Genomic DNA, 27,270 nt, shown 5'->3' with positions numbered 1-27,270 from the left:
AGGGATAGGCCATTTAGAACGGAGTTGAGGAAAAACTTTTTCACCCAGAGAGTGGTGGATGTATGGAATGCTGTGCCCCAGAAGGCTGTGGATGCTTTCAAGAAAGAGATGGATAGAGCTCTTAAAGATAGTGGAATCCAAGGTTATGGGGATAAGGCAGGAACTGGATACTGATTGTGGATGATCAGCCATGATCACAGTGAATGGTGGTGCTGGCTCAAAGGGCCGAATGGCCTACTCCTGCACCTATTGTCTATTGTCCCATGCTCCACTTCGAGGTCATCAGTTGCCCAACACCTTTCTGGATATTTCTCCATAAATTTGTGAAGTGATGGTCCAAGGATTCTCATGATTCTATTAGTCTCTTGATGATTGAGATTTAGGTCTGATTCATGCCAGTGGGTTTCGAAGATTTTCTGGAGACAATACTAAAATTTTGAAGTTGCCCAGCAGGACATTAGCTTGGCGCACCGCAAGAGGTATGAGCCATCAATCATTCATTTTCACAACAGACAATATTTCATTTTGTTATCAATATCTGCTCTCACTGAAGGTGTCTTCTGAGATATAGGAAGTGATCCAAATTTATGAGGATATCATGGAACTTACCTGCCTAGAGGTGGTGCTCTGCCACCAAGGTAGACTGACAAAGGATCATGATAACCCAGATGTTTAGTATGCGGCCCATCTTCTAGCGTGCTCCAGTGAATGACTTGATGAACATTTTGAGTTTAGCCTCTGAATGGTACATACAGTATCCAATACTGTGTATTGGAACTTGACTAAAAGTCATGATTTAGTTCTAAGTTAAGAAAGCAAAGATTGAGCAGTTTTTTTGGTCATCCTTTAGATTGTTTTTTATTCCTCTCTGCACCTTGTGGTGCATCAGCAGCAACCTTGCCATTCTTTTAGCATTTTGTCTGTTTTTTTTTACAAGGCCGAGTTGCTAGCTCGACGCTCAACCCAGCACGGATGAAAAGCAAGCAGGGAGCCGGCTGGATATGAACTCAGGACCACTTGCCTCTATGTCCAGTGCTGAAGCCACTACACCACCAGCTGGCTATCCTTTAGCTCTATTCTATTGGAAAGTTTGTTGAGTATGAGGTGTTGTAGCAAGGAAGAGTAAGAAGTTGGTGTGATGACATAGCCTTGACTCCTGTCTGCACAGGGACTGCATCAGTGGTGAATTTACTGGTGACAATCAAATCTTGCACAGCATCAAAGAGCAGACAAAGATAGTGATAAGTTTTTTAGGACCAGCAAATATAATGAGGATTCGCCATAATTCTCTTTTATTGAAGACTTTTGTAGCAAGTTTTTCAACAAGTACTCATGTTATGTGCACAATTAAGTAAGATGTTAAAATTGAAAGCAGAGGACTCTAATTGCATATCTTGAATTGGGAACAAATGAGTTCTTTAAAAGGTAAACTATCTGCGAATTATTACTAAATTTCCCCTTAGATTACTTTTTATGGTGGTTGATGAAAGATAATAATTTATTAGTACGTGTCATTGTAATCATTCTCTGTCTTCTTTGTATGACATTCACGACACGCTCTCACCGACAGATCCACCAGACTCAATCCCATATAGGCTGAGGTCAAAAATGGACCTACTCAAGATGTTCAGAATCATTATTTTCACTGACAGATGGCCTTGAGACTATGCAGTTAGCCAAATAAAGTTACATGAAAACACATTTCCCCTGCAAAACATATAAAGAAATTTTCCCGCACTGTGATAAAGCTCAAATCTGCCCAGTGCTAAGATCATTTAAATAATATATAGTTTCTGCCACTGGAGGTCCCAAGTGAGTACTGCACAACTGGTAGGGGAAACCTGCTATACAGGCTTTTCTTGGATTACAAACACCCAATTTATGGACATCCTGTATACACAAATAAGCTCCCATAAATGTTATAAAATTCAATCAAGAATCAGTCTTGAGAAAAATGTTTACATGCAACTCTACCACAGTAATCAGATACCATTTTTTCTTAAGAGCATGGATTGCCAGGTTATAGAGAGAGGCCACTTAAGAGCGTTTCTGGAAAATGGCAAGCAATCACTCTATTGATACTTGTGCAATGATACTCTATTAAATAAGATAATACACACTGATACTTCAAAGGCCATTGAAACCACCTACTGAGCGTGGGACATCCTGATTCTGTGCCTTTGTAACTAGGCAGGGGAAGACAATAAATAAATGTTCCTGTTACTTGGCCCGCATCATCATAATTCTTTACTATATTGTGGAGATACAGTTACAATATCAAGATATTTTCCTAATTATGGACAAAATTGACTTATGGACTTATAAGAATTACTTGAGAAGAATAGCCATCTTTATTATTAAGCACACAGCAATCAACTTGAATATGAGAAGAACAATGCCAGCAGAGAAATTAAAGATTAATTACTCAGTTTTGGTGGTGCCAGCTCGAGACTAAATATTGATCAGAGCAGGATGTAGACCTGATCAAAAATGGCTCTTTAGATTTCTTTGTCCAACTGCACATAAAAACTTTGATTGAAACCTAATACAGAACACAGCATTCCTGAATGCAGCAATGCAGCAATATTGAGAAATGGGATGTTCCTGCACTTCAGTTCTGCATTCTTTAAGGCAAATAAAATTCTTATAAATCAAGATGATGGTTTAAATTATGAATTGAAAACAAATAAAACTTCATTTTGCTGGAATGTGAAAAAAGCAAGCATGTCAGAAGAACTCACTAGTCAAGCAGCATCTGTGGAAAAAGAAAATAGTTAACATTTCAGGTCAAAGGCTCTTCATCAGGACAAAGAAAGAGAGAAAGCAAGTTGGTTGAAGTAGCAAAGATATTGGGGAAGGGCAATGGGTGGAAACAAATGGACTATCCTCCTACCTTCTTACTAGTTACACCAACTTGCTTTCTCTCTTAGTTCTGATGCAAAGGCAACAATCCAAAATATTAACTGGCGTCTCTTTCCACAAATTCTGTTTGACTGACTGAGTTTCTTGAGCATTTCTGTTGTTGCTAATTGTTAACAGCTTTTATTGTAAACTGGTCTGAATAAAATAGATATTAATCAGTCACTGAGCAATTTTTAAACATCCATTTTACTTGCAAGGAGTAAAACAGAAATCCTGAACTGGCAACAGAAGGGTAATGGATTGTGAAATCAAAAATGTGGGGAAATTAATGAAGCCTGCCATCCTTACTAAAATTAAGATTCACTGTATTTTTAAAAACAGTTGCCTCTGAAAAAGCTTCTCTCCACTCAGAGCAGATTTTATTTTTTATTGATGTTTCACTTTAATTACCTTGCCGAATCCAAGAAACAAATGGTGTTGGATCAGCATATGCCATGCACTCCATAATGGCCGTTTGACCAGCCGTAACAGTAACATTCTTTGGTTGAGCAATGATGACTACATCTCCAGGTATTGATTTAAATCCTAAAAAAAAGATAAATGGACATGAGAAAATGAAAATAGAATTAATTTTCTCCATTAAGTTTATTGTCCTTCAGCCAAAACAAATTGCAACAATCTATCCCTTTCAAAGTGTGTGAAATAATAGAACAAAATATGTTATTAAAGATTCATATAATGCAGTACTTGCATCAAAACATTTAAATTGCATTTTCGCCAGCACTCAAAGTACCAATGTTTCTTCATGTATTGTTGTACCTTCAAAAGTTGAACCAACAAATGCTTAAATTCTGTATAAAAGGTAATTTCCAGGTACAATAAATTTCCTCAAAAACCTTCTGTTTAAAACTCTACCAAACAGATATCTATGCAATTGAATTTCTAAGAAAAAGCTTAATTGAAAGGGTTGTAAAGAGAGCTTTTGGGACACCGACCTTCATAAATCACAGTACTAAGTAGAAGAGTTGGGATGTTATACAGTATCCAAGTTGTATGAGTTACATTTTATGTCAATAACTTGGACGATGGACTTGATGACTGTTGCAAAGTTTGGAGCTGATACAAAGATATGTGGAGGAGCAGGTAGTTTCGAGAGGCTGTAATTCAACTTAGACAGATTAGGAGAATGGGCAAAGAAGTGGGAGATGGAATACATTGTTGGAAAGTGCATGGTCATGCACTTTGGTAGAAGAAATAAAAGGGTAGACTATTTTCTAAATGGAGAGAAAATTCAAAAATCTGAGGCGCAAAGGTTAGCCCTTGTGCAGGAAATCCTAAAGGTTAATTTGCAGGTTGAGTCTGAGGTGAGGAAGGCAAGTCCAGTGTTAGTATACATTTCAAGAGGATAGACTATAAAAGCAAGGATGCAATGCTGAGACTTTTTAAAGCACTGGTGAGGCTTCCCTTGGAGTATTGTGAGCAGTTTTGGGCCCCTTATCTTAGAAAGGATGTGCTGACATTGGACAGGGTTCAAAGTAGATGCATGAAAATGATTCCAGGATTGAATGACTTCTCATATGAAGAGCGTTTGATGGCTCTGGGCCTGTATTCTTCCGTCCTTGGACTCACGTTACACCGCATGCTGTTGGAGCAGCGCTGCCAAGATAATCAAGGACACGACCCACCCAGCCAACACACTTTTCATCCCTCTTCCTTCCGGGAGAGGGCTCAGGAGCTTGAAGACTCGTACGGCCAGATTTGGGAACAGCTGCTTTCCAACTGTGATAAGACTGCTGAACGGATCCTGACCCGGATCTGGGCCATACCCTCCAAATATCGGGACCTGCATCTTGGTTTTTTTGCACTACCTTACTTTCCATTTTTCTATTTTCTATTTATGATTTACAATTTACATTTTTAATATTTACTATCGATTTGAAATCCAGGGAGCAGGAAGCGCAGAATCAAATATCGCTATGATGATTGTACGTTCTAGTATCAATTGTTTGGCGACAATAAAGTTTAAAGTATTCACCAGAATACAGAAGAATGAGGGTTGACCTAACTAAAACCTTTTGAATAATGAAATATCTTAATAGAGTGGATGTGGAGATATTTCCTGTTGTGGGAGAGTCTAGAACCAGGGGACTCAGCCTCAGAATAGAGAGGCGTCCTTTTCGAACAGAGATGAGGAGGAATTTCTTTATCTAGAGAGTGGTGAACTTGTGGAATTCATTGTGGCAGTTGTGGAAGCCAACCGTTTACAAATATTTAATGCAGAGGTTGTTAGATTCTTGATTGGTCAAGCCATGAAGGGATACAGGGAGAAGACAGTTGACTGGGTCTGAGAGGAATAATGGATCAGCCATGATGAAATGCTGGAGAAGACTTGATGGGCCAAATGACCTAATTCTGCTCTTACGTCTAATGGTCTTATGGTCGAAGACATTATTGAGGCCAAATTTATAGTGCAGTTCTGTTCCCTTACCTACAGGAAAGATATCAATAAGATTTAAAGAGTACAGAGAAAATTTACAATGGTGTTGTCTGGACTTGAGGACCTGAGTTATAGGGAATGGTTGAGTAAGTTAGGACTTTGTTTTCTGGTGTGCAGAAGAATGTGTGGAAACTTGACAACAGTTTAAAAAATTATGATGAGTATAGATAGGGTAAATGCAAGCAAGCTTTATCCACAGAGGTTGGGTGAGTCTACAGTTATAGGACAAAGGCTAAGGGCAAAAGCTGAAAATTTAAGGGGAACCTGAGGGGGAACTTTTTCACTCAAAGGGTGGTGCAAGTGTGAAACGAACTTCCATCAGAAGAGGCGAATGCAGGTTTGACTGCAACTTTTAAGAGAAGATTGGATAAGTACTTGGATGGGAGGGCATGGGGGCCTATGGTCCCGGTGTGTGTCAATGGGACTAAACAGTGCAACAATTCAGCATGGACTAGATAGGCTATAAGGCCTGTTTCTCTATGACTCTATGTACTGTATCAATCTGAAATCAACTGATCCTCCAGCTTACCAATAGGATGTCTTGTGCAACAACAGGATTTAAGAATGAGGCAAGATTTGAAAGTCACAGGATATAGTACTTGAGAACAGAAAAGAATTTATACCATAAGGGCCAGGAATAGAAGTGGAGCTGTCAGTTCAATACAAGCAGGGTTGAAATAACCGGAAGAAGATATTACAGATGTTGAGATTGGAGAGGACATCAGAGAGTAGAAAGGACAAAATGCAAGTTGAGGTCAGGTAGAGGAAACATTAAATGTCTGGTGTGGCTGGCAAGTGGAAAGGAGGATTCCTACAGCAGAGGCAGTTAATCGTTTATTTCAATCCACATGACAAAGAAGCATATGAGCTCCTCACACTTGTTTAAAGTGTACTTAGAGGTAGAAGGGAAGATAGTCATATAATGCCATCTCCACGGCACTTCACTCTGCCCTGACCCACCTGGACAGCCCCAACTCTTACGTTAGAATGCTGTTCATTGACTTTAGTTCGGCATTCAATACTGTGATCCCCTCCAAGCTGATCGCCAAACTTCGCCAGCTTGGTATCAGCTCATCCCTCTGCAATTGGACCTTGGACTTTCTGACTAACAGACCCCAATCAGTTAAGTTAGACAACCTCTTCTCCTCCACTCTCATCCTGAGCACTGGCGTGCCTCAAGGCTGTGTGCTGAGCCTTCTTCTGTACTCCCTTTTCACCTATGACTGCGTTCCTGTACATGGTTCTAACTCCATAATCAAGTTCGCAGACGACACCACGGTGGTTGGCCTGATCTGAGGGATGATGAGACGGCCTACAGGGACGAGGTCCAGCACCTGGCCAGATGATGCACCGACAATAACCTGGCCCTTAACACCCAGAAGTCCAAGGAGATCATGGTGGATTTCAGGCATGCTAGGAGCCACACTCACGTCCCCATCTACATCAACGGAGTTATAGTGGAGTGTGTATCAAGCTTCAAATTCCTTGGTGTCCACATTTCCGAGGATCTCACCTGGTCCCTGAACTCCTCCATCCTGATCAAAAAGGCGCAACAGCGCCTTTACTTCCTGCGGAGCATCAAGAAAGCTCACCTCTGTCCCAGGGTACCAACGGACTTTTACCGCTGTACCATTGAGAGCATACTCACCAACTGCATCTCAGTGTGGTATGGCAATTGTCCTATATCGGACCGCAAAGCGTGTGGTGAAAACTGCCCAGCAGATTATCGGCACCCAATTGCCCACATTGAGAACATCTACCATAAACGCTGCCTGGGCAGGACGAAAAGCATTATCAGGGATGCATCTCACCCTAACCATGGACCTTTTACTCTCCTCCCATCCGGTAGGCGCTACAGGAGCCTCCGCTCCCACACCAGCAGGCACAGGAAGAGCTTCTTCCCTGAGGCTGTGAACCTGCTGAACCTCACATCACAGCGCTAAGCAGTATTGCACCCGTATTGTACTGTCTCAGTACTTTTATATTTGTGTGCTGTAGCACTTACTTTTTATTCACAGTTATTTTGTAAATAACACTATTCTTTGCATTTCTGGTTAGACGTTAACTGCATTTCATTGGCTTTGTATCTGTACTCGGCACAATGACAATACAGCTGAATCTAATCTAATCTAATACTTCAGCACCGAATTGGACCCCTTGACCTATCTAGTCTGTGCAAAACTATTATTTTCCCTAGTCCCATCAATCTGCACCTTCACCATAGCCCTCCATACTCCACCCATCAATGTACTTATCCAAACTTCTCTTTGTTATCGAAATCAAACCCACATCCATCACTTCTGTTGGCAGCTCATTCCACACTTTCACCACTCCCCGACTGAAGTTCTCACTCACGTTCCTCTTAAACATTTCACTTGTCACCCTTAACCCCAGACCTTCAGTTCTAGTCTCACCTATGCTCAGTGAGAGAAGCCTGCTTGCATTTAACCTGGCTATAACACTCATAATTTTATATAGTTCTATCAAATCTCCAAACATTCTCCTATGCTCCAGGCTTAACCTATTCAAACCTTTCCCTATAACTCAGATCCTCAAATCCCATCTACATCCTCATGAAGTTTCTTCGTACTCTTTCAATCTTATTGATATCTTTCCTGCAGGTAGGTGACTAGATCTGCAGATAATACTCCAAATTAGGCCTCACCAGCATCTTATACAACTTAACATAACCTCTCAATTCCTGTACTCAATATTTTTACTTATGAAGGCCAATGTGCCAAAAGTTTTCCTTATGACCCTAACTTCCCGTGACACCACTTTCAAGGAGATTTATGGACCTGTATTCCCAGAACCCTCTGTTCTACCAAGATGGCAGTAAATAAAGGAGACCAGAGCTTGTATTTGTATTCCTGATGTATTTGCAGCAGCATTTTATTTTGGCAGAGAAGTGCAAAACTCACAAAACCAGTTAAGCCATAAAAATACAAAGTGGTTTTCATTAGGCTGAAGCCACTAAAGAAATAAGAGTAACTATGCCTTTTGAGTTTTTTTTTATTAAAACAAGGAAAATTTCATAAGAGTACGCCTGGGGGAAAGCACTGCATGCCAAGAGTGCCAACCTAGTGGGGAGTTGCACATTTTGCCAAGTGTCAAATTTCAGTTTGAGCTTTAGCCATTTGTATGCAGAGAAAAATCCTTTGCTTTCAACCTCTAAATGGTAATCCAAGCTTTGCTGAATTGTTTATTGGTATAACCTAAAGGTCCAAAGCTCTGGTTTTGAGTGCTCACCATGAAGCCACTTCTTTGTTTTCACCAGTACAAGCAGTCCCGACTTTTCAGAGCTAGGCAGATTAATTATCAGAAAATCAGCACTCTATCTAACTTCTGTCTTAAATATTTGGCCTTGGTCTGGAATTAATAAAGTGGCATAAAAAGGCAAAGATGCTGAGGCATTAATACAATTATCACTTGTAACATTATGTTTTTACAGAAGCTAATAAGCCACTGTGAAGGATATGAAACAAGGAATTTACTCTGTCATAATGTTTCCCTCTTTCGATTACACTGTGATTACTATACACGTACATGCTGTTTATTCTCAGCAGCCAACAATGCAGCCCAGTAAGAATGTACTATTTATGCCAGTCTACCAATAATTAAAATGCAAATTTAGCACAGTGTTATTAAACAATATCAACAGCTAATTATTCTAATAGTGGAAACCATCCAATAATAATGGCTTTTTTCCAACAAAAAGAGATCTGTTCATTGAAGTTAGTAACACTTATACTTGCACAGCCTTCCATGCCAATACAAAGTATTTTTAGAATATAATTTGGGGGGAAAATCTTAAACTTTTGAAGGAGAACATGGCCTGAGATGATTAATAGAGAATGCTGATATGATCTATTTTCTCTTCCTCATTCATTCCATCTTGTATTTCTTTCTTACACAGCATCATACTCTTTTATTTGATATCTGCTTATTTCTAATTTGATCCTTTCCCATACAATTAAGCTCAGATCTTGTATGTTGCAAGTCTGCAAATAAATAATGGATTCAATTGCCAAGCCAGATGTGGTCATTTGTCAAAATGAGGTAAATATCATATAGCTATTTTCAAGTAAAGATTAAGGCATTCTAGGACGTCAGTAAAGTCTTGCCATCACCATTCTTACTTTAGCCACATCATCAGTGTCAATGTTTAAAAACAACTACTTAAATTAGGCAAATACATATCTTCGTGAATTTTTGTCAACAATCTCACATTTTGAATAGGAGCAGTCATAATCAGGCTTCAGCCAATCAGTGAGCTGTGATACATATGTTATGTATCAAACAGAGAATTATCCAGCTACCAGAACCCTTCTACATTCATGCAACTAAACTGGGGAAATGACAATTACTTCAATTGACAATTTAATCATCCATTTTGAAAATTTTGTTCTCAGATTTTGAACAAAACTGCCAAACTACTTACTGTATACTGAGTGTGATTCAAATCAGGTAGCATAGGACCAGCTGTAGCCAGACAAAACACACACAGCAGACTCTCTAACATTCAACATTATTAAGTTGCTGTTTATTTCTACATAATAGTGAGTCTTCATGACTCACAAAGAACAGGATTTTTTTAAATCGGGGAGGGGGAGTTGTTGATTTGTCACTGATGAGTATTTGGGCTGATGTGGATGTTATGAGAGATATCTGAAGCTCATGTAAACGTGTTATATATGGCAGCATGACAGATGCCATGAATAACAGGCAACAAACTTGAAGTTGCTTGGTTTAATGGTGTAAAATAAAATCAATGACTATTAGAGATACAAGAATAGTAGACAAAATGTTGCAGGGTACTTAACTTATTATGGGAGATTGACTACCCTGCATGGAAAATAAAAGGAAATTATTTAAAAATTTGTAAAGCATTTAGGAATAATTTTTTAAACAAATCTGTCACTTAGCTTTATATGGAACTAGCATTAAAGAATACTGTCCTTACTTAAGTTAATTTCTCTTGCTGAGAACATATAATTAGATATCCTACTTGCCAAGAGTGAATTTGGGTGAATTCCCAATGGAGTTCATAAAATAAGCTAGATAATTGAAACTAGTGATCAATGATAGTCTCTAGACTACATTCAATTACACAATGGTTCTAAAATTTATTTAGAATTATTTGGTGTAATAGCGACAGTCTACTGTTTTACATTAAAAAATACACACAAAATTTAAGTAATTTATATCCCAGTGTTGCTTTAAAAGCCAACATGAAATACATACAGGTGCATAACATTAATTATAAAATGACCAATGGTACAAAGAAACTGAAAAATGGCAAGCAGCTCTTTATAGAATAAATTGGCATAGTTTCTTTTGTAGTAGAAGTTTAAAGATGCTATTGTTTAAAATATTTTCAAGTTGCACATCGCTTTGGAAGCACTGGACATAGGTTGCCAAAAGGACATGCTTGAAATATACCTACTTGGCTTAGAACAGTTTTAGCTTTCCTACAACTTGAAACAATTATGAAAATAGATTCTGGTTACAAAGATGCAAGGCTTTTGTCTCTCATTTTCTTAAGAGCAGTCTAAAACAGTGGGAAAAAAAAGTTCTCAGTCTGGGTCAGAAAAGCCTAAAGGTTGAATAACGATGGCTAGTTCAAAAAGCATTCATTTGTAAAAATCAGCCATAATAAGGAAACAATGTGCTAACCACTATAAAAGTCATTGAAAAATACTTTCATTTGATCCATGTACAAGAAATATTACTCCTTTGTAAATAGCTTCACCTCACCAGAATCTCTTTAACCTGCCGTTCCTAACTGGGAGAATAATGCACAAATGTTGAACAAGTGAAATTGGCACCAGGGATCTTCAGAAAATAGTCACAAAGCACACCATTGTTTAATTGAGTGTTAGGCAAGGGAGCTGCTCTCCCGGGCATGTTGATGCAAAATTCTTACAGAGATGCTAAAACCAAGAAAAAATTACTGCTGGTCTATGAAGCTTAAAAATTCTTGGCACGATCACATCAAAGATATAATTCCACACACATTCTTACAATTACAGGTATACCTGCATGCGTACACTCCCTTCTTATCTGGATCCACCCAATTACATGTCAGCTCTTAACCATTATCCTGTCAGAGGCACAAAAACAGGACCTTTGGCCAATCAGGTCCACAATGACTGACCATCAACCACTAACCTTAAGTTAATTCCTTTTTTTATTCTCCTTTACCCTCTCATCAATCTATATACTACTAGAACTCTCATGCTCTGTTTGTCTGTTTGTGACCTCCAATTAGCGCAAACGGTGCATTACAGTGGCACTTTTTTTGGCTAGATCGAATTAAAATGCGCTAACTTACAGAATGCAGGCAAAGTTCAGGGTTATATATTCGTATAAAATTGCTCATTCACCAAAAATCAACAGGCTGGCTTTCACCCAAGAGCCGGTCCGCCATCATGGAAATCGGGACGCGACAGCCCGACGCATGCGCACGGCCAGCCTCAGCAGCAACACCTACGGAGCAAAAGGGCAGGCCAGCTCTATTTCGAGGGATCACATTCTGCTAATCACTATCAGCATGTGCAGGATTGGGACAGATCTAACTGCCACCCATCAATAAGAGATAACTAAATCTTATTGTAATGACGTACTTCCAGAAACCCATAAAACCCTTTGCTACAGTCAAAGGAAAGTGGTGACTATATCACGTCCATTTAGGAGAGCGCCAACTACATCATCAAGAATAATTAGCATCCTTTGGTGTTAGTGTTTCACATCTTCTATCCAGCATTAGGGTAAAAAAAAATGGTCAGCCTAACTATGCCGCATGGAAAGGGAAGGGGGACATTATGGCCAAGAGATGACGCCAAACATTGTTGGGAAGCGGCAAGGAGAGGGAGAGAACAAGAATTGGATGAGGCCAGGGCCACACAACTCCAGGATCAAAGAGTCAGGACAAAAAAAATGAGAAGAGACAGAGGAGGACAGGCATGCACGTCTCCAGAATCAGAGACAAACAACAAACAGAAGAGATGAAGAGATGGGGGATGAAAGGGCTGCACATCTCCAGAATGACAACGAGAGGCACAAGGGTGGCAGAGCATCACTCACAACACGCTGGAGGAACTCAGCAGGTTGGGCAGCATCCATGGAAATGATCAGTCAACGTTTTGGGCCGCAACCTCTTGTCAGGACTGAAGAGGGAGGAGGCAGAAGCCCCATAAAGGAGGTGGGGGGATGGTGGGAAGGAGAAGGCTGGTAGATTCCAGGTGAAAAACCAGTAAGGGCAAAGATAAAGGGGTGGGGGAGGGGAAGTAGGGAGGGGATAGGCAGGAAAGGTGAAGAAGGAATAGGGGAAAGCACAATGGGTAGTAGAAGGAGGCGGAACCACGAGGGAGGTGATAGGCAGCTGGAGGTGGGGGCAGAGTGAAACAGGGATGGGGGAAGGAATTACTGGAAGTTGGAGAATTCAATGTTCATGCCCAGGGGCTGGAGACTACCCAGACAGTATATGAGGTGTTGCTCCTCCAACCTGAGTTTAGCCTCATCCTGGCAGTAGAGGAGGCCATGTATGGGCATACCAGAATGGGAATGTGAAGCGGAGTTGAATACAAGTGAAGTTTAATACAAATAAGGAAATAAAGATAAATTTTAATATACTACTGAATATTCAGACGATAGATTATTGGTGGAAGAATGAAAAAAGTGACTGACAATAAATGGGATGGACTATGAATTTTTTAAATGAAATTATTCAGAGAAGGGAAGAGTCTGAATGGTATAAAAAGTAAACATATCTTTCACTTAGTTTTCAATTGAAATAAATATTGTGATTTGAAAGCTCATCCACAGTGAATTCTGCCCATGAAACAATTTCAATAAAAATTAACTTTTTAGAATTTTTGAATATATATAATATTTAGTGATGACACTACTGTGGTGGATTGGAAAAAAGGAGGTGATGAATCATCATATAGGAGAAAGATTGAAAATTTGACTGAGTGGTATAATAACAACCACCTCTCAACCAAGGAACCAAGGATCTGATTGTACACTTCAGGAGAGGGAAAGCAGAGGGCCATCAACCAGTAATCATAGGAGGATCACAGGTGGAGAGGGTCAGTAACTTTAAATTCCTGGATGTCACTATCTCAGAGGACCTGTCCTGGACCCATGGTATAAATATAATTGTAAAGAAAGCACGGCAGTGCCTCTACTTCCTCAGGAGTCTACGGACATTCAGTATATCATCAAAAACCTTGGCAAGCTTCTATAGACATGTTCTGGAAAGTGTGCTGACTGACTATATAATGGCCTGATATGGAAACACCAATGTCTTTAAGCAGAGCTTCAGCGGGTTAATGGCACCTAATGGCGACTCCTTTGCTTGAATCTTCTGAAACAGCTTTATTTCCAACTTTAATATCTCTATTTTTCCCTTTCAGGGTTCTTTTGAAGATGCTGACCTGGAGTTACACGCTGACTACCGTTCTTTGCAGGAATGGGACCCGCACGCGGGGTTCCATAACTAGCTGTTGTTCGGCACGCCAAAGGCTTGGCCGAAGAGTCCGGCTCAAATTCGGAAGCCTAGGATCTCAGGTTTCTGGAGACAGGCAGATCGAGGGTCAGCGTCACGACAGGAGACCCGTGTGTTGTTGGGAGATCGGGATATCTGCTGTGTGCCTGGAGACCCGGGATCTTTGCAATCTTCAGGCACAGAGCTCGCAAAAAGCAACTTAACAGACTTTTAACATCATGCACCAGCGAGTTCTTTGTTATGTCTCCCCGCTCGCTCAGAAAATGGAGGAATCCCCTTCTCCCTTATTTGGGAGAGAGAGAAGCTGTGGTATGTTGAATACCGGGTGAAACACCAAGTCTTTGGGGTAACTGCAAGTCTGTGTCTTTGCTGTTGCTTTGCTCACGCTTGAGTGCTCAGTGACGGGTGCCAATGCTTTTTTTTGTTGGTGGGGGGAGGGGGGATTGTTGCTCGCTGCCACTTATGCATGGGGGGAGGAGCTGGGGGGGACTTTGGGGTTCTAACGTTTAACTGTCGTTCATTCTTTGGGGCACTTCTCTGTTTTTGTGGATGGTTGTGAAGAAAAAGTATTTCAGGATGTACGTTGTATACATTTCTCTGACATTACATTGTACCTTTGAACCCTTGAAAATCCTCCAAAAGGTAGTGGATTCGGCCCAGTACATCATGAGTAAAGACCCACCCTCCAACTATTGAGCACATCTGCATGAAACATCTACCGTAAAAAAGCAGCATCCATCTTCAAAGATACTCACGACCCAGGCCATACTCTTTTCTTGCTGCTGCCATCAGGTAGAAGGTACAAGAGCCTTTGGACTCACATCACCAGGTTCAACAAACAGTTTCTACCCTACAACCATCAGGCTCTTGAACAAAACGGGATAACTACACTCATTCCACTTCTGGGTGTTCTCACAACCAATGGTTTCACTTTAAGAACTCTTTATCTTATTTTATGCTTGTTACTTAGTGTTATTTATTTATATCTGCATTAGCGTAGTTTGTTGTCCATTGACCCTGTTTACAGTTACTGTTCTATAGATTTGCTAAGTATGTCCGCAGAAAATGAATCTCAGGGTTGTATGTGGCGCCATGTATGTACTCTGATAATAAATTTTTACTTCGAACTTTGAATACAAGTAAGATCTGATGAAACAAGTCAGTTATAAAAGGCTTTCTTTAAAACAACCAGACAGCAATGAGATGTGTTTTAAATCTAATTAACATATACATTACAAAAAATGGCAACAGGTATTGTGTTATGAGACAAATACCAATATATTACTTAAATTTATAGTCATAGTTGTTTAAATGCATTGACTAAAGACACATGTATCAATCTTCTTAATAATCATAAGCATTTATTACACAGTAAACAAGAAACACATATTTATCTGATATTTTATTTGATTATTTTACAAAATTACTTCTTGGCTAAGTCACAAAAGAAATTGCACAGTAGAACAGTGCACCACCACTCCAGAGTCTGCTAAATCTTCCTGAAGGTCTTTTGCAGTCAAATGGGAGTTTGATTTGCCTATCTAGCAATCCTACGAGCAGTTCTCTCGGAAAGTTTTCTTGGTCTTCCAGACCTCAACTTGACCTCCACCATTCCTGTTAACTGCCATTTCTTAATTACATTACGAACTGAGGAAATGGCTACCTGAAAACGCTTTGCTATCTTCTTATAGCCTTCTCCTGCTTTGTGGGCATCATTTATTTTAATTTTCAGAGTACTAGGCAGCTGCTTAGAGGAGCCCATGGCTGCTGATTGTTGGGCAAGGTTTGAGGAGTCAGGGTATTTATAAAGCTTTGAAATTTGCATAACCTGGCCTTTCCTAACAATGACTGTGAACAAGCTATAGCACTAACAAGCTAATTAAGGTTTGAGACCTTGGTAAAAGTTATCCGAGAGCTCAAATCTCTTAGGGTGCCCAAACTTTTGCATGGTGCTCCTTTCCTTTTTTCACCCCAATCTAAAATTGTACAAAACAAAAATAATACACTAATCTTGCTTAAAATGTTGAAAAGAATATTTCATCTTTAACTTTATGACTTTTGGAGATCAGTTCATCTTCTACTCACTTAAGTATTCACAGTAACAGAAATTTTGAACAGGGATGCCCAAAATTTTGCATGTCACCGTGTGTGTGTGTGTGTGTGTGTGTGTGTGTGTGTGTGTGTGTGTATATATATGGACAAGAAAGTGCAGAATGTAAGAGTGATCCAGTAAGCATTCTCATCACATGGGCCAAGTAACAGATGCACCCTTCACAAATATCCCGAGCTGACGTATACAAATAATTACATTTATTTTCATTTTAGTTTCTTCTGTGCGGCAGTCATCTTTGTGTGGTGTGCATTGATGATAATTATATTTGAGGTATGCATCAAAAATTATCTCCATCAATATAGCATAAATTGACAAGGATAACATAAAATACAGTGCCTATAAAAAGTACTCAGCCTGCCCCCGCCCAGAAGTTTTCATGTTTTATTGTTTTACAACATTGAATCACATTGGATTTAGTTGGGCTTTGTAACACTAATAAACAGAAAAAGCCTCTTTCCTGTCAAAATGGAAACAGATCTCTACAAAATGATCTAATTACAAATATAAAACACAAAATAATTGATTTCACAAGTATTCACCCTCTTTAATATGAGACACCAAATCATCACTGGTGCGGCTAAATATTTTTAGAAGTCACATAATTAGTTAAATGGAGATCTGTTTTTGGAGACTTGTGTGCAGTCAAGGTGTTTCAATTGATTGTAGTAAAAATACATCTGTATCTGGAAGGTTCAAGTGCTGGAGAGTCAGTATCCTGGCAAAAACTACACCATGAAGACAAAAGAACACTCCAAACAACTCCGTGAAAGTTATTGAACAGCACAAATCAGGAGATGGATACAAGAAAATTTCCAAGTCAATGAATATCCCTTGGAGTACAGTTAAGTCAATCATCAAGAAATTGAAAGATTATGGCACAGCTGTAAATCTGCCTAGAGTAGGCTGTGCTCAAAGATGAGTGACCATGCAAGAAGGGGACTAGTAAGGGAGGCCACCGAGAGACCTATGACAACTCTGGAGGAGTTACAAGCTTCAGTGGCTGAGATAGGAGAGACTGCGCATACAACAACTGTTGCCTAGGTGCTTCTCCAGTCACCAGTCGCAGTTTTATGGGAGAATGGCTAAAAGAAAGCCACTGTTGAAAAAAAAACTCACATGAAATCTCAGCTAGAGTTTGCCAGAAGGCATGTTGGAGTCTCTGAAGTCAGCGAAGAAGGTTCTATGGTCTGATGAAAGCAAAATTGAGCTTTATGGCCATCAGACTAAATGCTATGTTTGGCGTAAGCCAAACACTGCACATAATCAAAAACACACCATCCCTACCGTGGCTGCATCATGCTGTGGGGATGCTTTACTGTAGCAGGGCCTGAAAGGCTTGTGAAGGTAGAGGGTAAAATGAATACAGCAAAAGGCAGGGAAATCCTGGAGGAAATCCTCATGCAGTCTGCAAGAGAACTGCAACTTGGGAGAAAATATGTTTTCCAGCAAGACAATGCCCCTAAGCATAAAGCCAAAGCTATACAGGAATGGCTTAAGAACAACGAAGTTAATGTCCTGGAGTGGCCAAGTCAATATCCAGACCTCAATCTAACTGAGAATTTGTGGCTGGACTTGAAAAGGGCTGTTCACTCATAATCCCCATGCAATCTGATAGAGTTTGAGCAGTTTTGAAAAGAAGAATGGGAAAAAATTGCAATGTCCAGATGTGCAAGGCTGATAGAGACCTCAAGGCTGTAACTGCTGCCCAAAGATGCTTCTACCAGATGCTGATTTGAAGAGTGAGAATATTCATACAATCAAATATTTTGTGTTTTATATTTGTAATTAATTTAGATCACTTTGTAGAGATCTGTTTTCACTTTGACACAAAAGAGATTTTTTCAATTGATCAGTGTCAATAAAGCCAAATTAAATCCACTGTGATTCAATGTTGTAAAACAATAAAACATGAAAACTTCCAAGGGAAGTGAAGACTTTTTATAGATACTGTAAGTCTAATAGTACTTTGCATACAAAGCACAATCATTTAGAATTTACACATTACGAAATAGACTTAAAAACCTAAAGCTTCACCTGCCGATGATGTTACGGTGTTCAGTTCTATTCATGACTTCCCACATAATAAAGGAGTACATTCATAAAGAGGCTCAACCATCACTGATTTTAAACAGCATAAGCCATAGGCAATTCCACAAATGACAATGTTTGAGAATCTACTATCTGAAGGGTCTTGGCCAAAATATCAGCTGTTTATTCCTCTCCATAGATGTTGCCTGACCTGCTGTGTTCCCCCAGCATTTTGTATATGTTACTCACTATTTCCCAAGCGTTTAACTGAACTAGCCAAATTAACAACATGGTTACAGAGTCACATGGAGGCTAGACAACCCAGAGGAATCACATTACATGGGTGGAAATGTTTAGTAACTTGACTCAAAGTTATAAAATTCAATTCTGATATTTGCCTAGCAATGAAATGAAAACTTTTTGTCTTCTCCAGGAGAAATTATAAGTCATAAACAGCTTCAAATTTTAAATTTTAAATAGATTTCCTTATAATAATCTATGTATCATATTACCTTGTAATACAGTGAGATTGGCATCCTGACTGTAGCGTGTCTGAACTACATTTGTGGCCACGCAACGGAATTCTCCAGCATCACTTGCCTGCACTTCGACAATTTGCAGAATTCCATTTGGGAGGACAATATATCTGAAAAACAAATCCAATGTTGCTTTGTCATCTATGTTCCAAATGAATGAAATATATAATGTTTCATTGCATTTTATGCACCACTTTTAAATGGCCAAAGTACCTTTGATGTGTCACACATTATTTTAACTTACTATAATTTAAATATACCTTTATTTCTGCTCAATAGGTTACTTTAGAAATGATGTGAAAATAAGGGAAAAGTGCAAAACCTGGCTTGCAGTTATTTGCCACTGGTGACAGAAGCTAGGATGATAGATAACCACGTATACTGGTGTTCTACAGATCATTTGGATACAAGGAGAGTTCAAAAACAGTTATTTTTTTGCCAGGGTTGCTGACCACTGATAAAGCTGGAAACTAAGAAACAGTTTGAAATTTATTCCAAGCATCAAGATTAACCAAAATAACGGTCAAAAACAAAAGAAAAATACTAGGAATATTTGCAAGGGCACCTGATCTGCTAAAACATCTACTAAACCTTTCTGGAAGAAATCCAATTTAAATAACTCTGAGTTTCTTGGTGCTTTGCTTTAAAAGGGCTATTATAGTAAAAGAATGCAACCACAACATATGAAAACAACTCAACTGTTCTCATTAATATCCAAATGTAAATAATACAATAATAATTATAAGCAAGTTATCTAATCTAAATTATGATCATAAGGCATGACCACAAAGGAAAGATATAGTTTCAAATGGGGTGGCATCAGGTTACAAATGTACAATGGAACAGGCAATTAAAGGTTTAAGAAAAAGCTCGGGGATTTACTTACTGAACACGTTAAGTTTCCCATATAGGAGAAAAATGGTTTCTGGTTTAAGGTAGCACTGGTGAAGCATAGCAATGAATTGATAGCAGCAAACAAAACTACTGACTACCGATCACACTTTTGCTCAAAAACGGTCACTACAATCAACAACCTGTAACTTCCCTTTCGGAGTTGAGTTTTTGAACTTCCTGTATGACCCGGTATTTTTGCAGTGTAAAGTCTCAAAGGTGCAGGACGCTTGCAGTATGGAATGTATGGGCCGAATCGAAGTGGCAGGTCCTAGGCCTGAGAGCATACTGAAGCAGCACAGCCCAGGTCCGAGAGTGAGGAACAACTCACTATTTGGCTGATTTTAGCATTGGGCCAGATTGAAAAACAAAGGGTGTCAGGGCTAGTGGAGAGGGATGAGCCAGGGTTCCGCTCACTGCTCACAAGGTTTACTCTTCTCTGCAGTGAACTGAGGCTGTGGCCTGCAACTAACGGACACCTGGGTTGCTTGTGACTGGCTTCGGTGCTGTGCACTCATTCTCAAGAACTTCAGTTCTGAATGTTATTTGCTTACTTTTACTGTTTGCACAATTTGTTTTTTTTTCTGCATATTGGGTGTTCGTTGGTCTTTTTTAAATAGGTTCTATTGGGTTCTTTGTGTTATGGCTGCCTGTAAGGAGGTGAATCTCAAGGTTGTAGATAACACATACTTTGATAATAAATATAGTTTGAACTTTGAATGCAAAACTTAAATGCAGCAAGTTACATCTGCCAATTGTGTATTTAAAAGGTGAGAATTTCAATTCCATGTAATATTGAGCATTTCTTTCAACCAGATTATTTTTATGTACATGGAAATTATAATTTAAAGAAGTATCTATGATCTCCATAAAAGTGCTGTAATTCTACTCCAAACTTTTCCAAAAAGAAATTTTCAATTTAATTTAAAACTCTGTTCAAACATGATTGTAACTATTCCATGAATAGCGTGTTTATAAAAAAAGGATCTTTGAAACTTTCAGCAAGGTTATAGACTTGACAATGTTTCCTTTTAAACAAACACAACAGTCTATTTTAAAGTTATTGATACACTATTTATATAACTATACTGGCCAATTTCAGTTATAACTACAAACTTTATTTATTCACTGCACATTGTTATTTATGAAAAAAGGTCAATGACAAGGTGAACCCATACATAAAAACTAGAAATTATCAAGTATCAATTTAAAATCAGCTCATTCCCAGCAAATTGGCAGTGAGACTGCTACAATTTCTGCTTGAACAAAGAGAAAGAAATGAAATTTCTACATCTGACTGATACCTAGCAACAATCACTGAATATCTGTTTCATTGCTGTATTGGTTCAATGAAAAGGCTCAAATTTGACATATAATGACCAAAATATCTATGTTGAGGCTTTCATATATAATGAACAGCAAGGCAAAACTTAGGAAGCCCATGAAAATGCCTCTCAGTAGACATGACAGCAGCTTGCATTTAAAAACTAATTTGCATACACAGACTACCCACCAAGTTTAGCAATTGGCTTTTCTAGAAATTCATGAGGTTGCACATACGGTAGTACAGTGGATTCCATTTAATTGGGGCACATCAGGACAAGTACATTTTGGCCCAATTAAGCAGCTGTCCCAATTAGTTGAAGTTTTCTGGAAATAGTTAAAAAGATATTAAAAAAAGACCAGCTACTGTTTAACTGAGTAACTAATTCTGTATTTAAATGAAATACAGAACAAATTAGAACACTACCAATACCACTACAGCACTATAAAACTGTATTAGTTCCTAATTGTTATCGATTGAAAAAAATCATCAGTGTATGCTGCCATGTTCTTTTGATTGACTGTAAATTAACAAAATCAGTGCAGACAACTAGTGCAGATAAAGGATTGCTTCAAACATTGCTTTTGACAATTGCATCGTCCAAGTCTTCATTCTCATGGTAACATTCAAGATGATTTTTGATAACTTCAGAATCTTCGCAGTTTCTAACTTATTGAAGTAGTGAAATACTTTCATTTTCACTCCCAGTCCAAGCCTGAATGCTTGAAACCGCAGGGAGCAAAACTGTTCTGAATTGTCTTCCTGCTTATTTGTCACCAACTATCAGTGGCAAAAATCACTGCTTTTTGACAAACACACGTAACTTACGCTATTTAAAAGTTGTTCACTCTAAGCACAGTGTAGTGTCTAATGGCCACACAAGTGCACGTGACTGAGACAAACTAAAAACTGTTTGGCAAGTCTCCTGTCCCAATTAAGCATCATGGTGTCCCAAATAAACAAAGGGAATCCCAGATATTTACTTGATTAGTTTTTATTCTTTAACAGTTATCCCAAACTGGTTAATCAGGCTGCCCCAATTAATTGATGGCCCAATTAACTGGAATCCACTGTATTTCTTAACAACAAGATGTTAATGGACAGACTATTCTGACTTTTGCTTAGTGATAAGAAAAGCTAGAGTACATCAAGAAGCCAGTAGCACATCATAAATTTACAGAATTTTATCAATGCAAGGTTTAATGTTTTGATCCTTTGCTCCCAATTTATGAAGCCATGGAGTAAAGATGGAATAATTTTCTGCTGATGATTAAATGCTTGTCAATAAAATAGAAACTCAGAGCAAGGATAAAGCATTATCTTATTTTAATATCAGACTACCAATGATTGATGTACAAAGCATTAATTTCTCAAAGTAAAATACAGATTTTTAAGAAGTTTAGTTCCAATTCATATAAATTCAACTCTCAAAGATGGATTGGTTGAAAACTCAAAGTTACTGGTGTACCAAATTCAAATTCCATTCCTGTCTATGACCATCAAACTTCACAACTCCTCCCTTGGAGGGTCAGACACCCTGAGCTAATAGGCTGGTCCTGGACTTATTTCCTGGCATAATTTACATATTACTATTTAATTATTTATGGTTTTATATTGCTATATTTATACTCTATTCTTGGTTGGTGCAATCGTAACGAAAACCAATTTCCCTCGGGATCAGTAAAGTATGACTATGAACTATGAACGTATACATCACTAGCTGAAAGAGTAGCATTTTTTTTAGAATAGCTTCTTCTGAATGCAGCATCCATGGAATGTGAACTTTGACTATGCAACTGAGATACACGCGATGGTAAAATAATTAAATAAATTGAATAAAAAATGTTTTAAAGATAGACATAGCAGAGCATGCTATGTATTTTAAGTGTTTTATGTAAGAGCTGATGAAATCATTTGGAATCCATGGAGACATCTGCAGCCAGAAGGCCTTCAGGTCATTTTGTTGCCTGAAATTCAGCATTAGGAAAGAAGTTCCCTGGATACATTTTTAATGGAGCCAGTCACATCCTTTAGAATAAATAAGGTAGAAATGACTAACAGGGACAGGAAGTACAATTGGGAGTAATCAGTTATGGAAGTCCAGAAAGCAGGTCTGCAGGAACCTCTGCCTTTGCACTTATCCAACAGGTGCAAGGTTCCAGCATCCTGTATGGATGGCAACAGAGACTGCAGAGAACAAATTGACCACAGCAGTGTAACACAGAGGGCATTCAAAAGGGGGGAGTCGAAAGAAATGGTATCTGTGATAGCAGGGAACAGAATATTTCAGTGAAATTATAATTTTCGCTGCACCTTGGAGATTGGCACCCAAAGACTATTAATTGTTCACTCTCAGGGTTAAGGGCATCTGAATAGTGCTGGACAGATATCCTAAGTGAGCGTGAATCTTAAGTAAGAGGGCTGGACAGGAATCCTAAGTGAAAATGAAGAGAGAGTTCCACAGTCCACAATTCCACAAACCATGCAGTTAGGATCCAAATTAAAAAGCAAATTACAAAGTTAATGTCTGCATTACAACTATAGTCTCTTACACTTCGGTTTATGGAAAATCACAAAGAACTGAATGCTTGCCTCAAAGATTAATGTGGGAAAAATGGGCTTGAACTTATAGAACCAGTACTAGTAATGACAAAAGAAGGAGCTGATCCATTGTCACAAGCTTCAACTGAACCTGGCTGGGACTAGCATCCAGAAAATTGAATAACTAGGCCTATAAATGTAAAAGCAGGGTGTGAAGGGGAATTTAGAAAGTTGAAGGAAATTAATGAAGTGATAATGTATGGTAGGAAAATGGGTAATAATAACCAGAGTCTGACAGGAAGGGACAGTGTCTATAACATAATTGTATACCTCCAATTAGAGTCAGAAATATCAAAGTTAGCAAAAAGTCAAATTAAACACTTTATCTGTATGAATACAACAACCGTAACACAATACACTGTACAAATTAATGGAACAAATACAATGAAACTGCAACAAATAGATGGAAAGCAGGGATTAAAATATTCCAGAAACATAGTCCTGGTATTAGAGGCTGCACAACAGCAGTGGTTAGGAGGATCTTCACTTAGAATCAGTTTGGGTAGGGATAGGGGCAGGTAACATCAGCAGGAGTTGCACATCACCAGGTTGCATGGTACAGAATCAATCAGGAAATTATTGTGGAAACAATTCTGACAACACAGTCATCATAAACACAAGAGACTATGCAGATGCTGGAAATCCAGAGCAATACACACAAAATGCTGGATGAACTCAGCAGGTCAGGCAGCAATACAGAAAGGAATAAATGGTCGACGTTTTGGGCCAAGACCCTTCATCAGGACAGAAACACTGACAATATACTGTATGCATACATATTATATAGAAATCAATAGATTTTGGGATATTCCAGGGAAAAGGAGATATGGGAACATGGGAAAGAAAATTACTATAAACTTAATGAATGGCAGCATTGCATGAAGGCCCAAGTGGCACGTGCATGCTTCTGTTCTTAGATTCATTTATCACAAATCCTGCTGTAAAGACAATGAGACACTTGCAAAGGACCATCAGACTCAAAAACAGTTACTTTCCCCAAACAGTAAGGCTGATTAATGCTTCCATCCACTGACCCACCCCTCCTCCCCCCAGCACCACTACTTTATCACTTCCTGTCACAGTCACCTCATGTATAGACAGACATTCCTGTTCCTAGTTTCACATCATGGATGTACAATCAAAGTATACAAGCTAATCAAATGTGTTTATATTTATTGTTCATTTATTATTATTACTCTTTAGCTTACTGTCTTTCTGTGCTGCATCAGATCCGATTCTCTTTTACACTTGTGTACTGGAACTGTTATTAAACAATCTTGAATCTCTTGAAAAGTCAATAGATTTGGTACTATTTATTCTAACATAATCAGTAACAGTTAACAATTTAAGCAAAGTTGGGCAATCCTCTGAAATCAGAATGACTTGAAAGGAAAGAGGAAACCAGAACTTTCATACAAAAGTGATATTATTATAAATTAGCAATCTAGAGCAGATTATGCCTCTTGTCAGCATCTTATGGTTAATCCATTTTTAGCTGCTTCATCAATAACCACCTTTCTATCATAACGAATGTAGAATTCATTTGCAGTTTCTCAGCAGCATTTTAAAATGGTGGCTCACCACCACCTTCTCAACAATCAAGGATGACCAATATATTTTTGTCTTGTAAGTGATTCCTAAAAACCAGAAAATTTAATTAAAACACAAAATAGATTTCAGGTTACATAATATTATCAGATGGAGGTATTCCTGTGTTCTAATTTATTCTCAACATTGGAGTTGCCCCATAATATCAATGTCTGTGTTCCTTCATGGTATATAATGATAGTAGAGAAAAATGATCAACAAATGTCACAACTTGCACCAAAGCCCAATGGTCAATAAGGATAAAGTCAAGTCCACTTGGTGAGATGTTTCCCACATGGCAATCTCATATTACTGAGCATAGTGGTCTTCCAATCCAGTGTAAATCAGGAAATCAGAAGCATATATAAAAAAAAATCTGATGTGTTGATATACAAACATCATCGATCTTCTTACAGCTTTGCAATCAGGTACCTATGCCATCAATGTGGGCATTACGGTATCTCTTCCAACACTTCCCTCCTCAAATAGCTTCATTTTGACCTGTAGTGGGTTCCTTTGTGCAGATCTCTCCCAAAATATTGACCACCTACACTAGGAACTCAAGGTTAGCAGCATCATAAAGTGATCACTTCCGTAACACCACTGCTCTCCAAACTGATTTCCAACAGTAATTGGATTAAGTAGTTACTTTTCCTTTCAGATATGCAATACAGCCATGAATAAAATTTTGCACTGGTTAGTTTTAGCAGGTACATGAGACTCACAACATCTCTTGTCAGACAATTCCGACAAAACATTGTTAGCACCTATGTGCTGACAGCCATATGTGCATGTGTGAAGATTGTCCATTAATAGCAAGGAGACAGATGGCACAGATTCCTTGTTCAGGGTCATTCTGCACATTTTTCAGTAAACGTATTTCCAAAAGCAATAAAATCCGACCAACTTAACAGCTTAGATACAAGCTGGTTGACATATTGCTCAATAAGTTTTGAGCTCTACCTGTCCCTTCACAGTTCCCCACCTGCACTCCATTCCCTTCCCAACCAGATTTCCCCAGCACCCGTCCTGCCCAGCACCAACATAATCACCTGAGGATCAAGGTTAGCAGCCTATATCTACGGTTGCTTAGATTTATTGTTATCATTAAGAAGAAAGATCATTCGTAAAGTCCAAAACTCAGTAATTGATATTACGAATCTAGAAAATATAAAAACTTGACAAATCTTCCAGTTCCATTCCTTGATAAGTTGCATAAATGACCCTCGTGCCAGGGTAAGGAAGAGCATGCACTGTAGGAAGCACTTAAGATGATTAAGTTTCATTCCTTTAAATAATATTGGCTACATAATGCACTGAAAAGAACAAATAACTTGCATTTATACACCAGCGTACACTCAGTGAATCCTAAACTACATCAAAAATAAGTTATTTATTGAATTTTTAATTATTAATGGAAAATCAGGAGACAGCTTTGTAAACCATACTGCATTTTTACAGTAGCCTTAAAGGTTCAATGTTCAACAGGACAGGTGGAAGAAGAAATCTTGAAAAACAAAAAAAAGACAGATGGAAACAGTTTCTGGAAGAGAAATAAATAATTGCTAAACAACTGCAAAAACAGAAATCAGCAATTCATGAACTGCGTAATTGGATAATTAGAGAGCATTAAACTGACGGTGAGAAACAAAGATTTGATCTGTCATTTGATTTTACGCCTTAAAACATCCATCGATCGAGATAGCCAAAAGAGCTTCTTCAACATAAAAAATACATGTTCAAGTTTAAAAAAAGATGTTTCACATTCAGGTATGACCTTAATCATGAAATTAAGGTTTTTAGTTGTTATCTTGTTATATAAGGTATTGCAGTTATTTTTATTATTGACAAAGGATATTAATCAAGGCTGCTCCTAATTTCAGAGCGAAGTTCAGAATCAAAATTCTGCTTGTTTGATCTGATAGGAATTATTTTTCCAGAGGTGCAATAAAATCACCCGGGCAGGGGGCAAATATTGAAACAGGAGAAGGCCATTTGACCCTTCATGCCTGTTCCACCATTCAATAAGGACATGAGTTGTCTTTTACCCAAGTGCCACTTTGCTGCAATCTTGATACCCAAAGTACCTAAAATTCTATTGGTTTATTTCGAACATGCTTAGCAACTGAAACTCCAAAGTCCTCTTCATTTGTAAATTCCAAATATTCACCACCCAAGTGCAACTCTAAAGCAACTTGACACCATCTGGGACAAGGCAGTCTGCTTAATAGACAGATCATCAACCCACTCTTCCCTAAACACTCTGAACATTCATTCCCTCCACAAGCTACACTGGCTGCCTGCAGCATAGATTCTCTA

General features: G+C 38.6%; 1 protein-coding gene across 1 annotated transcript in view; it reads right to left on the bottom strand.

Moving 5' to 3' along the window:
* The window catches only part of igdcc4 (immunoglobulin superfamily, DCC subclass, member 4), a 183,522-nt gene that overhangs the window by 77,755 nt on the left and 78,497 nt on the right, over positions 1–27,270 (bottom strand). Inside the window, exons 4-5 of the mRNA XM_063066033.1 lie at positions 18,525–18,658; positions 3,313–3,447 (exon numbers count right to left, since the gene is read on the bottom strand). Of these exons, the coding sequence (XP_062922103.1) occupies positions 3,313–3,447; positions 18,525–18,658 (269 nt within the window). The remainder of the gene's footprint in view (positions 1–3,312; positions 3,448–18,524; positions 18,659–27,270) is intronic.

The sequence above is a fragment of the Mobula hypostoma genome, chromosome 13 (genome assembly GCF_963921235.1).
Source record: "Mobula hypostoma chromosome 13, sMobHyp1.1, whole genome shotgun sequence".
NCBI lineage: Eukaryota > Metazoa > Chordata > Chondrichthyes > Myliobatiformes > Myliobatidae > Mobula > Mobula hypostoma.
This window is presented reverse-complemented; position numbering and strand designations above follow the sequence as displayed.